Source organism: Heloderma suspectum, chromosome 6 (assembly GCF_057233095.1).
Source record: "Heloderma suspectum isolate Gila_16-S chromosome 6, 16-S_ref, whole genome shotgun sequence".
Lineage (NCBI taxonomy): Eukaryota > Metazoa > Chordata > Lepidosauria > Squamata > Helodermatidae > Heloderma > Heloderma suspectum.
The window spans coordinates 17,312,667-17,326,480 of record NC_139463.1 but is presented as its reverse complement, the minus strand read 5'-3'; the positions used below and the strand labels follow the sequence as shown (position 1 = coordinate 17,326,480).

General features: G+C 45.2%; 1 protein-coding gene across 1 annotated transcript in view; it reads left to right on the top strand.

The window, feature by feature from the left end:
• ST14 (ST14 transmembrane serine protease matriptase) overlaps positions 1-11,170 on the top strand; it is a 43,292-nt gene extending 32,122 nt beyond the window's left edge. The window contains exons 13-19 of the mRNA XM_084803685.1: positions 414-521; positions 724-837; positions 1,542-1,664; positions 3,043-3,229; positions 4,440-4,714; positions 6,177-6,313; positions 7,150-11,170. Coding sequence (XP_084659811.1) covers positions 414-521; positions 724-837; positions 1,542-1,664; positions 3,043-3,229; positions 4,440-4,714; positions 6,177-6,313; positions 7,150-7,311 — 1,106 coding nt within the window. The 3' untranslated portion in view covers positions 7,312-11,170. The remainder of the gene's footprint in view (positions 1-413; positions 522-723; positions 838-1,541; positions 1,665-3,042; positions 3,230-4,439; positions 4,715-6,176; positions 6,314-7,149) is intronic.
• Positions 11,171-13,814: the final 2,644 nt, after the last annotated feature.

Sequence of the window (13,814 nt, the reverse complement as noted above, 5' to 3'; positions counted from 1 at the left end):
TGAGGAGCTACTGGTGCCTGGTGGTGATGCCAGGCCTGCTCAGAAATGTACTGGAAGCCGATGGAGTTGGTATAATAACGGTACTGAATGGTTTGAGTAACAGGCCCCAGTTCACGTTTTATTTCGGTTACCAGATCCCTCTCCCTTTCTGTGTTCATCTGTTACTTAAATGCTTCAGAGGCCTGTGTGTGTTGAGGAAGAGACCAAGCTCAACTTCCTGGTCTTTGGCACAGTTGCCTTTGTGAATTGGCTGGTTCCGGGTCGGGACTAATCCAGTCTCAGAGGGGTTTGACCGACGAAGCTTGACTTCCTTCTTCCTGCATCTCAGGCCCCATCAACACTGTGCTGCACCATCATTTTGCTTTGAGTGGCTGATGGCGATTCTCTGACCTCTTTGCTGTCTCCTTCCTCAGACTGTACCGAGAAGCAGTTCCGATGCCAAAACAATTGGTGCAAGCCGAAGTTCTGGGTCTGCGATGGCGTGGATGACTGTGGGGACAACAGTGATGAACTGCAGTGCCGTGAGTACTGCATGACAGAGGGAGCTGCTCAGGCTGTGTGTGTGTGTGTGTGTGTGTGTGTGTGTGTGGAGATACCTGTGATTGGAGCCATATGAAATGATACGACTTTAATCAAACTCCCTGCCTCTGTGGCACCCATGACCAGTTTCAGTGCCTCCTTATTTAGCGATTGTGACGTGCGGCTTCTCCCTCTGTTTGTCAGAATGTCCAGCCAATAACTTCAAATGCAACAATGGCAAGTGCATCCTGGAGCTCCAGAAATGTGACGGCAAGGATGACTGTGGCGATGGCAGCGATGAGGGAAAGTGCGGCTCTGGTAAGTATCCGGTACTGAGGTGCCTGGAATGGAGTTGCAAGCAGTGGCTAGAGGACAAGCCAAAGCCCTTTTTGGTTGCCTGCCCACACAGGTTAGGCCTGGCTTTGGAGCCATAAATGTAGCACAGACCTGCTGTCCATCTTGCATGAGGCAGTGGGAGGGGGGTTAATCAGCAGCAGGAGAGACCAGTGGAACACCACCCTCTTCATTCGATTTCTCTGATATTCTTCGACACAGAACCTGTGTTTACATGGACTATGGCAAACGGCCTTTCCCAACAAGGAAGATGGTGCTCAGTGCAGTGACGTGCAGATATCCCAGCATTATCTGTTCTGTTTTCTAAGAAGGAAGTGGTTGTCCTCTTCTGCGGAGCTGATGGACCTTTTGGTCTGATGCAGCAGGGAAATTCTTACTGGAAGTACGATGTCAAGGGCATCTGCTTTCAGCTACTTTGCGGTTTTAATTTTTGTGAACTGCTCAGAGAGCTTCAGCTATTGGGCCATGTAGGAATGGAATGAATGAATGAATGAATGAATGAATAAAAGGAGGCAACAGTGCATGAGAAATTCAAACACTTCCACACCTCCAGCCACCCCCACCCTCCCCAGCTCAAATGTAGCACCCTCTCTGAAGACTAATGGCACTGTGTGACCCAGTGAAATGCTTTTCTGCCACTGAGCTTCCTTCTCTGTGTTCACTTGCAGCAGTCATCGTCCCCTGCCGAGAATACACCTACCAATGCCGCAACAACCTGTGTGTGAGCAAGAAGAACCCAGAGTGTGATGGCGAGAAGGACTGTAGTGATAACTCAGACGAGGACAACTGCAGTGAGTTATGGTCTTGCCTGTTTTCTTTCAGGAGAGTGGAGGAGGTTGTTGATCTGAGGAAATCTCTCTCTCTCTCAGTCTCAGAAAATTAGGTCAGCTGTCCAAGATCACTTGGTGAAATGTCAGGAAATCTAAAATCAACCTACTGTGCTTTAAAAAAAAAACATTTTGTTTGTGCTTTCATCACCCCAAAGAGTAGGTCTACAAACTGCTCTGTGGAATTCTGGCTGCAATCCTATGCTTACTTACTTGGGAGTAAGCTCCACTGAATTCAGTTGGACTTACTTTTGAGTGGACGTGGATAGGGTTGCACTGTTAATAATCTGCCTTTTAGCCAATGAATTGATTTTAAAGCAAATTAAAAGTTCATGTTACATAAAACAGGGTTTGTTTGTTTTTTTAGGTATTAAAGATGTTGAGATAATTTATGACTAAATAAACAACTGCCACAACTGATTTGTTAGATGGAAAGAGCATCTGTGATTCCTTTGTGTTTAACTATCCCTGTCCTACATACCAGCATCAAAATAATTTCAGAAAAATAAAATATGCTCTAAACTTTATGCCACCCATTAAAATTAGCCCCCTGCGGCTCACTCCACTAAATCTTTAGTGGATCAATTCATCAGTTTTAAAACTTGCAGCCCTACAAACATCTCCATTTGGAAAAAAGCAAAGCTCTAATAGGTATGATCTACCCAAATATATAATGTGTACAAGAGCTGTTATAGCATGGTGGCTAAGAGACTGAATTATGAACTGGGAAGTCCCTCCTCCCTCGTTCAAATCTCACCTCTGCCATGAGCTCGCTAGAAGGTCTTAAGGAAGTCATTCTGTTGTGCTTACCTCCCATTGTAATATGAGAGTGATGACAATGACCTACCTTCTGATGATGATGATGATTTTACTATTACAACAAGCCTCTTTGGCCTTGGCCACAGATTCATGTGATAACTTCCCTTTTTTATTATTGGTTGATTGCAAAAGCATTTGGAAGCATCTTCCTTGGGGATGTACAGACTGTGTAACAAAATTTTATGCTATTTCGCCTATGGGGGAAATGCGCAATTTTAGCTGGGTTTTTTTTGTGTGCATATTTTTCTGTTACTAAATTTGTGCAAAATTTGGGAAAGTTAGAAAAACAGTCCAGAAGTCCGTGGAATCTGCCCAACTGGGGAAAAGACGGTCCACTGCAGAATCCATGGGTTGGATTCATAAAAATCTGAACTCATTTGGTTCTGTTATGGATTTCACTGACATCCTTAGTTTTCCCCATAAGGATCTAGTCCCTGGCATGATGGAGGGTATTGCTCTGGATTCCCAAGAGGCAAAGTTGTACAAGCGTTGTTTTCTCGGGGCTTCTGCATCTTGCTTTTAGACTGTGGCAAGCGCTCGTATAGCAAGCAGTCTCGGATTGTAGGCGGGCAGGACTCGGATGTGGGTGAGTGGCCCTGGCAGGTCAGCTTACACGCCAAGGCTGAGGGTCACGTCTGCGGGGCCTCCTTGATATCAGAGAAGTGGCTGGTGACGGCAGCACATTGCTTTCGGGAAATGAACTTTATCAGGTGGGTAGATATTTCTCTGGTATCCTACCAGCTTTTATTCTCTTTTGCTCATTTCCTGTTTGCTTCTCTAACTTGATTTTTTTTTTTAATCTTTTGACTTGGACCTCAAATGAGTTGGCATCACTAAGACTCATCTGTGAACCAGGAATTCCTTGGCTCCCATTTCATCTCTGTTATGGGCTTAGTAGGTAGTCTTAAGAAAGCCACAGTTCTCTAAGCTGCAGCCCCCTTGGGATCTTAGTACTGGCTTACCTTTTATAGGGCCATTGTAAGAAGTGTTGAAAGATGGTGTGAGGTTCCTATGAGGAACAGTTGTAAGAGCTGGGTATGCTTAACGTGGTGAAGCGAAGGTTATGAGGGTGATCTTCAAAGGCTGTCACACATGCAAAGTGGTGCAGGTTTGTTTTCTATTGCTCCAGAGGTTAGGAGTAGAACCAGTGGGTGGAAATTGCAGGGAAGAGGACTTTGGCTAAACACTAGGAGATACTTCCCAATGGTAAGAGCTGTTAGACAGTGGAACAAGGCTGTCTTGGGAGCTGGTGGGCTCGCCTTCACTGGAGGGGATGTAAGCAGAAGCTGGGTGGCCCATCTGTCAGGGATGCAGGGATGACGGTAGATCCTACAATGAGCAGCAGGTTGGACTAGATGATCTCCAAGACCCCTCCCAACCCTATATTTCTATGAGTCTATGGATTGTTGGAATGAGCGATGTAAAAAGTATCCATAGTAGCACACAGTGAGGTTTGCTCTTGTGGTGCATAGAGTTTTGTCTTTTCTCCTCTGCTTTCCAAACAAGAAGAACAGCAATACCAAAGAGGTGAATCTCAAGAAGTGCTAAAAGAAAAAAAGAAATATTTGCAGAAGAACTCGTGGTATGCTTCTGCAACTAAATTAAAACATTTTTAACAAGCTTTTTGATGATGGGTTTTTTTTGCTCAGAAGATAGTCCTTACGCTCCTCCCTTGCCCCAGTCCTCCTCTCCTTCCTTCCTCACTTCCTGCTGGCCTAACAGGATCAGGCCCTCTGATGCCTGTGCTGAGAAATAGAGAGCAGTGTTGGTCCAGTTATATCGGAATTGGCCTCTGAGCTGGACAGCCTGCTTCCCAGCTGAGCTGAGGCTTTCAGGATTCTAAATTCCTAGAAGCCTCACGCAGCTAATGGTGTTGCTGGTTATGCCCTTGCAAAACACCACATGGCAATCTCCTTGCAGGTATTATGATCCCAAGTTATGGACAGCTTTCATGGGGCTTCATGACCAGCGGGACAGGACCAACAGCTTCGTTCAGATGCGGAGCATCAAGAGTATTATCCGCCACCCAAACTTCAATGATTATACCTTCGACTACGACATTGCTGTGATGGAGCTGACAAGCCCGATCACGTTCACCAAGCAGATCCAGCCCATATGCCTGCCTGATGCCAGCCATGAGTTCCCTGCTGGCAAAGCCATCTGGGTGACTGGATGGGGAGCAACTAAAGAAGACGGTAAGTCAGGGAAAGGGGGAGCTCCTAGGAAAAGGCTGGAGCAGCAGCAACTGTCCTACATTTTGGTAGAATGGCAAATGCTGGGTTGCATCCAAACTGCGTCATATTTAGGTGACTATTAGCCTACCTGCACACCACAATCAACATCTGAGGCCCTCCTCCGAGTGCCTCCTCTGAGGGAGGTTTAAAGGGCAGCAGCAACAGAGAGGGCCTTTTCAGTGGTGGCCCCCCTGACTGGAACGCTTTCCCCAGTGAGACTCATCTGGTGCCAACATTGTCATTTTTCCAGCACCAGGTCAAGACTTTCCTCTACTCCCAGGCATTTGAAGGCATATGATGGGCTTTTATGCATCAGTTATTTGTGGTCCGTACTGATGTTTTAATTGTTCTTTATGTTTTTGTTATGTTTTTGTATTTTTAATGGGAATTTTTAGCTATTTTGTAGTAATTGTATTTGAGTTATTTTGTAATAATCTTGTTGTAAGTCATCTTGGGTCTTTTAAAAAGAGAAATGTGACTAAGAAATCCAATTTAATAATAATAATAGTTTAGATTAGACCCTCTGAAATCATGACTAGCTGAAGTCTCATTGATTTTGATGGGTCTACTGTAAGCATGACTGAGTTTGTATCCAGCCCATTATGTATAAAATCAGACCACTATCTGGTGTTTTGAAATGGGAGGCTTTGTACAGTTGCATATATGACTCTTCCTGAAATATCGGTAAATTTTTACTGCCGAAAAATGCCAGAACATAATTGAATCCATGTCACTGCTGCAAGCTGGAAGACTTTGCAAATTGGACACCACTACCCCTGCAATTAACACATGTAATGTGGAACGTGCTATCTACCGCAAACAGAGACCAAGGTAGAAATATGCGTCTACAGATCAGGCATGAAAACGTAAAGGGAACATCCCCAAAGAGCATGAAAACAATTTTATAAAAATATTTAGCACAGACATTTCCACAATTGCTCAACATGTTTTGTACCCTGAAGAGCCTGTAGGGCTCAGAACACATCTGACATTTGCAGGAATAAATTAAGTGGCTTTCAGGATGCATAAAGGTGCACTTGTCTCTGGTGTCAGCAAAGTTGGCTGGTCTTATGCCCAGAAATGAGCTTCAGGTCCTTGGTAATGATTGCCTAGAAGAGAGTACTGAAAGTTTCCAGATCCATGCTGGCTCGGATTTAATCCATGCTGGTTTGGATTTTCTCCAAACCAAAGAAGACATTTTGGCTTATGGGCTGCATTTATGGTGATGATTCCTCACAGCCAGTAGTTTTACTTGGATAGTCCTTCAAAGCAGCCCCCTAGGGTGTGGGTGGGGTTAAAGTGTTGCAAACCCAGGAGGTCGTGTTTGTAAGAAAGTCCCGAATGAACAATGTGTTCTCTGCCTGAGGGTGGTGGAGGTTCCTGCTTCCCCAAGACCCATGCGCACCTCTCTGATCCTTGGCAGGTCAGGGCGCCACTATTTTGCAGAAGGCGGAAATCAAGGTGATCAACCAGACCATGTGCAACATGCTGCTGCCCAATCAGATGACGTCACGCATGATGTGCGTTGGGATCCTGGCGGGAGGCATTGATGCCTGCCAGGTAAGAGCCTTGGCAATCTCTGCAGGAATGGTGGGGAAACTCTTCCAGACTGAGGGGTGCATTGGCTGTGCACCAGCATGCTGGAGGCTGTGTGCCAACAGTGGGTGAGGCCAAAGGCCTCTGCTGGCATACAGCACCCATACCTGCTTGCCCAGATGCACGCAAGCACTGGGCGGAGGACAACAGAGATTGTGATCTGAACCATACTGTCCTGCTCAGCTCAGTGGAACCGCCACTTCAGGATGTTCCCACTGAGCTGGATTTCTTCAGGCCTTTCCTGATAGGGAAGGCAAGGGCCAAGTGATGCTGGCTTTACTTGAGAGCCACTGCTTCGAGACCATGGAGTCAGCTCCCCTCTCCTTCTCGGTCCTGCAGGCTGGAGGTTCCCCATTCCTGGTTTACAGGGAGAGGGCCTTAGCGGTGGAGTGAGATTGCCCTACTCTCTGAGCTGCTGTAGTTCTGTGGGAAACAGTCGGCCTCCACGGGTCAACTTGCTCAGCTTCTCCGTGTTATGATTGGGCTGGTCCCTGTCCTTCATATAAGCTTTCCTTTCCAATTGGCAGACTTTCAAGTAACAAAGCAGCCACTGTGTCCAGCTTGCAGACTGCTCCTTGCCAATTCCTGCTTCTCTGCCTCGCTTTGCACCCCTTTCCTTGCTCCTTCTCTCTCTCTCTCTCTCTCAGAGGGTCCAGCCCCACAGAGGGGCACAGGAACCCTCTGGGAGACTGGGTAAGAGCTGGCACAGATGCCGGTGTCTCTTTGGAATGAAATGGCTCCCTGAAGTGGCAGCTGGTGAAAGGAGCCCTCTTGTAACCTGTGCTGTCATCTCTTTTCAGGGAGATTCTGGTGGACCCCTGACCAGCATAGAGTCCAACAACAGGATGTTTCTGGCTGGCGTAGTCAGCTTTGGGGATGGCTGTGCCCGACGGAACAAGCCAGGTGTCTACACTCGGGTCTCCCAGCTACGGGCCTGGATCAAAGAGAAAACAGGCGTGTAGGTTGCCATAGCAACTGGGACAATCGTGCATCTCCCATGGGGGTTTTTGTCTCTGGGTCTGTCGAGTCGGTGGTCGAAGACATTCCCACATGATGTGAAGGAGACTCGGCATATCTTGGTCACTCCCATGTCTCTTTTCTCTGTTGTGTGTTGTGGTGGTTGTGGTTGGATTTTTCTGAGAGCAAATGACACGTCTGGATTCATCGTACATGGCCCCTCAGATGGACAGTTACCATTTTGAGAGCTATCCTGGTCCTGTGAATATTTTCCACCCCTCTGTCTCCAGACACTGACTGAATTTTTATTTTAATACCAACCTGTTTCCTGGTGAGTTTGAGTCTGTGCCTGTGGGCCTGGAACCCTGGTACCTCGCAGTACGACCTGCCTCTGGGCGGGCCTCATGAGGCAAGGACTCGACAGATGTTCTGCTTTTGGGAAAGGACTGCAGTGCCCCTAAGTGCTCAAGTTGGCAGTGTGAGGAAAGAGAACCGAGATGTCTGTTTGAAAACCAAGGTGCCTCCGTGTGTGGGTTGCTGGAAACGGGATGGGATGAAATGGGTTTTTGTGGTTTTATGACTAATCCTGTATAGCCAGCCTCTGTGGCCTGTTCTTTTCTTTTCCTCTTCACACCTAGCATGCTCCACCCTGTGAATATGACAGCACCTATAATGTTCTTTTTCAAAACTGCTTTGAAAGGGAGTGGCTGCCTTATTCCATCTGCTTTTTCCAGCCTGCGGTTGGCCAGGGACTTAATTTTAAGGGGAAGCGTTTCATCCAGCATTCTCAGCTGGACAAACCATTTGCTAACATCGCCCGCCAAGGATGGATGGCGATATCCAGTTTTGCTAATGGGGTCTGGCTATTGGCATTAGATCTGTTGTTTTCTTGTATTACTCCCCCCCCCCCAGGTATGTTTTGATATTATCTGAGCAGAGTTAGCTATAAAGTTCTGTAGCCAAAAAGGTTTAACTCATTAATGGTTAATGTTTGTTCCCTCCGCCCAGCCCAACCCAGTATGCCGATTTTAATTGTCTTGCTGCTGTAGTTGGAAAAAGACTGCAGCTGTAATGCTATACCTAGGCTCTCTGCCTCCAACATTTGAAGCTCCTTCACAGATCCTATAAAACATTTTTAAAGGGAGCTTTTAGCACCTGCCCATTAAAATTTGCTTACCTGTTATATAATATACTAACATCATTGGGATTTGGTTCCCTCCCTTCCTTGATGTTTTTATCTTGTTTCTATCCTCCTTGGATCTTATTGCAGATAATGCTGGCTCCATGGACTAGTAGAAAAGTTTTCTTTTAATCTTCTGTGTCGGCACAATTTTCCAAAGCATCCTGCAAGACTGCTGTTGTCCTCGCAGGCAAATCCTGGCCACCTAAGAGGCACCACTGGGCTTTTACCTTACCTTTAAACCTACAAGGATGCCTTTGACATTGAAACCTAAAACCAAAGACAAGACTCTTGCAATTATGTGCCTTACTGCAAAAGTCCTGTTGAAAAATTTGGGATTTCACTGAACTTGCCTGCCTTAACTGGTTGCAGGACTGCGCTCTATTGGGCTGCAATTGCTCTGAAAATCCCTGTAGTGCAAAACATGCCTTTAAATGTGGGTAGGCAACCTGGTGCCTTCCAGCTGTCTTGGACTACAACTACCATCAGCACCAGCTAGCATGGCCAATTATCAGGGATTATGGGAGGTGTAGTCCAAAACATCTGGAAGGCGCCAGTGCCTTTAACCCTTGCAGAGGAGCAAGGCTATTCCAGTGATGGGTGAAGGTGGGTAGATGTGAGCAGAGAGGGAGTGCTGGATCTTCAGATTACAAATTTCTGACTAGCTCGGCTTCCTTCAGAAACCAGGGCCTTGCACCAAAATAGGTCTTGAAATCTTCTATATCCCCTTAAGCAAGAAGGGTTCTCAAATAAGACATCCATTTTGACAACTTGATGGGGCTCCTCGGATCACATCTCAGCTTGTGTGAAATGCTGCAGGTTGCCTCTTAAGTTCTGAACTAGCCATACCACCATTTCCTGAGAATGGCATGCTGCAATTTTTAGTTCCTCTGCAGGGTTATGTGGAGGGCTTAGCTCAGGGATGCAGAACTTGTGGCCCTCCGGATGTTTTGCCATACGTCTCCCGTGGGCACATGGGAGATGTGGTCCTCCAGATGTTTTGGCTGACAAGTTGCCCATCCCTGGCTCAGGTGAACATTGCAGGACTGAGCTACATGGAGCAAAGAGATCCAAGACACTAGCTGCACTTTTAATTCATCCACCTGCCCATTTTTTCTTATTAGAATAGAGTAGATGTAGGTAGAGCCATAGAGTGAGATACATTGACCAGGTTTGCGCCATCACCACAGCCCACCATGGCTCATTTAAGCCATGGCAGATTGTGGTGTGGGCCGACAGCCATTTTGAATATTCAGCTCCCAGAGGGAGGTTGCCACGGCTTGTCATGTTGTCTGAACTTAGGTGGCAGGGGTTATTTGAGGGTTAAATAACTCTCAAACAACCCATAGTCTGTTGTAGGATTATTTGAGCATTGTTTAACCCTCAGCCCATCGCCCGGGTTTGGATGACACAACAAACCCTGGCAACCCCCCACCAGGGGTTGAATATTCAAAATGGCTGCTGGCACACACTGCAACCCACCATGGCTTAAATAAGCCATGGTGAGCTGTGGCGATCATTCGAACCGGCCCACTGTGTGTGTGTGTGTGTGTATGAGAGGGGAAGCAGGTGGGTGGGAATGTGTGTATGTATGAATAATTTTTTCTGTCCCGTTTTGGGTCAGATTGGCATTGCCACAATGTGCCTTAATGTATAGCCTTGTTTAATATATGGAATTCTGTAGCATTTCCTTCTACGCAGTCTGCCTGGGCTCTTTAGTGAGTTGCTTTATTGGTGTAAGCCTTATACTGCAAGGCAGACTTTCCCCTAATCCAGTGCCTTCTAGACATGTTGGACTACAACTACCATAATCCCCCACCAGTATGACCAATGGCCATGCTGGTTGTGCTGTCATGTGAGTTGTCGTCCAACACACCTGGTGGATACTGAGTTAGGGAAGGCTCTAAGAGATGCTTTTAGTGTGTAGTGTCAAACTTTAGTTTCTGTTTTGACTTTAGTGGTGGGTGAATATTGGGGCTGTTCTTTATCTGGGTTGTCAGTAATGCTACGATCTTGTAGCATTAGTATGGAACAAAGAATATTGGTGAGAACATTTGGATAATAAGCAGACCCAAGTATAGATGGCTGTGGGTACAGGGAAGTAGAGAATGCTATTTAGAGAGAAATCCTTCTCCAGGCTTCCTTAGGCAGACTTTCTGTTGTGTCTCATATGATTTATTTTCTTTTTAGAATTATGCAGTGTTCTTCAGCCAAAACTCTGCTACTATTGCATCATACCTGGTATTTTCCCTGTGGTCCAGATTGTAGATTTGAGAAAATGAAGTGGGACCCAAAAGGAATAGTTTCTAAAAGTGCTTATCTCGGTGTTTAAAAAGTGTGTGTAATAGTTTCTTGCAAAAATGAAGCCACAGGAAGGGTCAGATGACGGATTCTTTCTCACCCCACCGTGTAATTTATCTATTTTATTTTATTTTTGAAAGAAATGTTGCAAAATTGTTTGAAACAGGTTGACTCAATTTTAATTTCTTATTGTTTGTTTATATATTGTATCTTTTTTTTTTAAAGTGTTGTAAATACAACTAAATGAATGGAAACCGTACCAACCTCAGTTCCCATCCTCTCCTCTGTTTGTTGTTGTTGTTGTTGTTGTTGTTGATGAAGGACTGAATGAATTGAGATGTCTGGTGATTTTTAATCTCTATTAAACCTGGATTTTTGTACTGAATGATCTGTCTCCATTTCTAAAAGCGCTGAAGCAGTTTCATGAAAATCTAGTGGAGGCTGATGGCACCGATGTCAGCAGGGCAGTGAATCCGCTCCAGGTTTCAGTCACAACCAGTCAGAACTCTAAAGAAGCTATCCAAGGTGTTTCTGCACCTTTGATAGCTCCATTAGAGTTCTGACCGAAACCCAGAGCGGATTCACTGCCCCACCGACATTGGAGCCACCAGCCTCTACTGTGAAAAATCGATCTGAGTAGGTTCCAGGGTTGGCCCTACTACAAAACAGGGTGAGCCCACAGTATGAGTGTAGAGCCCCTTTCTATGTGCTCCAAGTGCAGGGACATGACTGCTGGGGGTGCACCAGTCCTTACGCATCTGTCCCCGAGTACTTCAGTTACAGCACTATTTCCCCCAAATAGCAACTGCTGTTACCTAGTACTTGGATTCCTTGCTCAGCTAACATACACAAACCTTGTCCCTTCCTTCCCAGCTCTTGTTTCCCCCTTTCCCCTGTCCTATTCCTTGTCTTCGTTCTTACCTGATTCGAAAACTGAAGACTTTAAATAATTTTGGAGAGTTCCAGGCCCATAGCAGTGACATCATTTAATTATTAGATGTCCCAATAGTTTTATCTGAAGGAACAGTATGGCCAGGTTCACATATAACACTAACCCATGGTTTATTTAACCCAGGGTTTGTTGCCAAACCCAGGGTTTGTTGCCAAACCCAGGGTTTGCCTGGCAGATGATCAAACAAGCCGCAGTTTGTTTTCTCAATCCCTGGGTTGTTTGTTTCCTTCCTCCTTTGCCTGCTACCTTCCTATAATGCAACTGCCTTTGTGGTGCTGTAGTACTGGCATATAGAGCAGCTGGGTGGTTTTGTCTGCTCTTGCCTTCCACTTCTGTAGCCTGGCAAAACAAACCACGGTTCTGGGTTCATACGTAACAACAATCCATGGTTGAAACAACCCAGAGTTTACAACCCAACAACAAACTATGGGTTCTCTTTCTGGGTTTTTTGTTGTTAGCAAATCATGGTTTGTTAGCATGAATGCATTCACACACCACAACAACCCAGAATTCAACAATCAATGCCATGGGTTAGCATTATGTGCAAACCAGGCCTATATCTGTTTACTTGTTTGTTTTAACTTAAGGTCATTGGAGGTTTTGTTCTATTTTGATTTGTACCTTTTCTTCTTACTGCTATTGTTAACAAAAGATCTTACTAAATTACTGATTGGGGAGAAATGGTGTTGGTACTCTAATTCATTACGCATGTGCTTATGCTCATAATTATTATTACACTTTATGAGAAAAACACGAATATATTTAGCCATGCATGGGTTTTCCCCCCAGCAGATGGCACTGTAGCATTCCACAAAGCTAGAATTAGTGCCACAGTTAGGGATGTGTGAAAATTTCCTTTTAGTTTGCAAATCACTCAGAAATGCCCCATTCACAATCCCGAATGTGAGCACGTGTTCTCCCAAAGTGTTCACTAATTCCCAAACTTGCATTAGCAAAGTGCACAGCTTTAAAAATGCATGACATTTCCCATTTGAACAAACTGAAAAACAGTCACAAATAAGAAAGGGAGTGAGCAAATCCAAGCTTTGAAGTAAAGTTAGGAGAATTTCAGCAAGCTTGAGCTTCCCCGGTTCTCCCATCCTTAGCCAGAGCACGTTATAATGGGGATATGAATTTAAGCACTCCTACTGTGCACCATGGAAATTGTCAGGGCTTCTACATTTATAGAGCAGGGCTCCAGACAAAACCTACTGCAATGCAATTAGCCAAGTTTGCCTCTCTATGGAAAGAACAATGGCAGGTAGCTATGCTTGGCCCATTAAGGGGAGCGGGGGATGATCCTTAACTGACGGTAGAGTTATTTATTTATGGGAACCAACCAAACCATCACCAAGAAGTAAGCAAGCTTTCAAGTTCATCAGAATTCTTCAGCAGATTGGATGTTAAGCAAAACATTTTTTAAAAAGTTGGGAGGGGGAGAGTAAAAAAACAAACAACTTGCTAGGCAACATGTTGAAGCCCTACCCTCTCAAGTTCATAAGAACTTCAGAAGCTAATTTAGACCGAACTGGGTCCAGCTAGCTTTGTTTTGATTGGCTGCAGCTTTCTAGGGTTCCAGACAACTGTTTCCCAGCCATCCTGGAGATGTCAGGGATTGAACCTGGAACATTCTGCAAACAGAGCCCCTCTGCCTCTGACTTATGGTTCCTGACTCCCAATAGTTCTTTTCATATCCATGGAGTAATGCTTCCTGCTCCTGCTATGTGGATATGTGAGTGCTCTGGCAGATCTATATTATTCTTGTCCCAGTTTTGATAACACAGCTTAGTAAAATTGGGAGGGGGGGAGCGAACACTTTCTACATCCAGATGTTTTGATTTGTTGTGTGGTTTTTTCAAAAAATTAATTTGGCATCTCCTGGCTTCATAATGCTCACTTTCAGAGTTATCACAAAATTCTTGAAACGTTTTCCTTCACATAAACAACTGATATATCCTCTAAGGCTTAACTGCAGAGATCTGTGATTTATTGAACAGTGCACACGTAATATAGATAATGGTTAATCTCTGTTTGGCTCAGTTGATATATTGTTTATATTGGACTGCACATTTAAT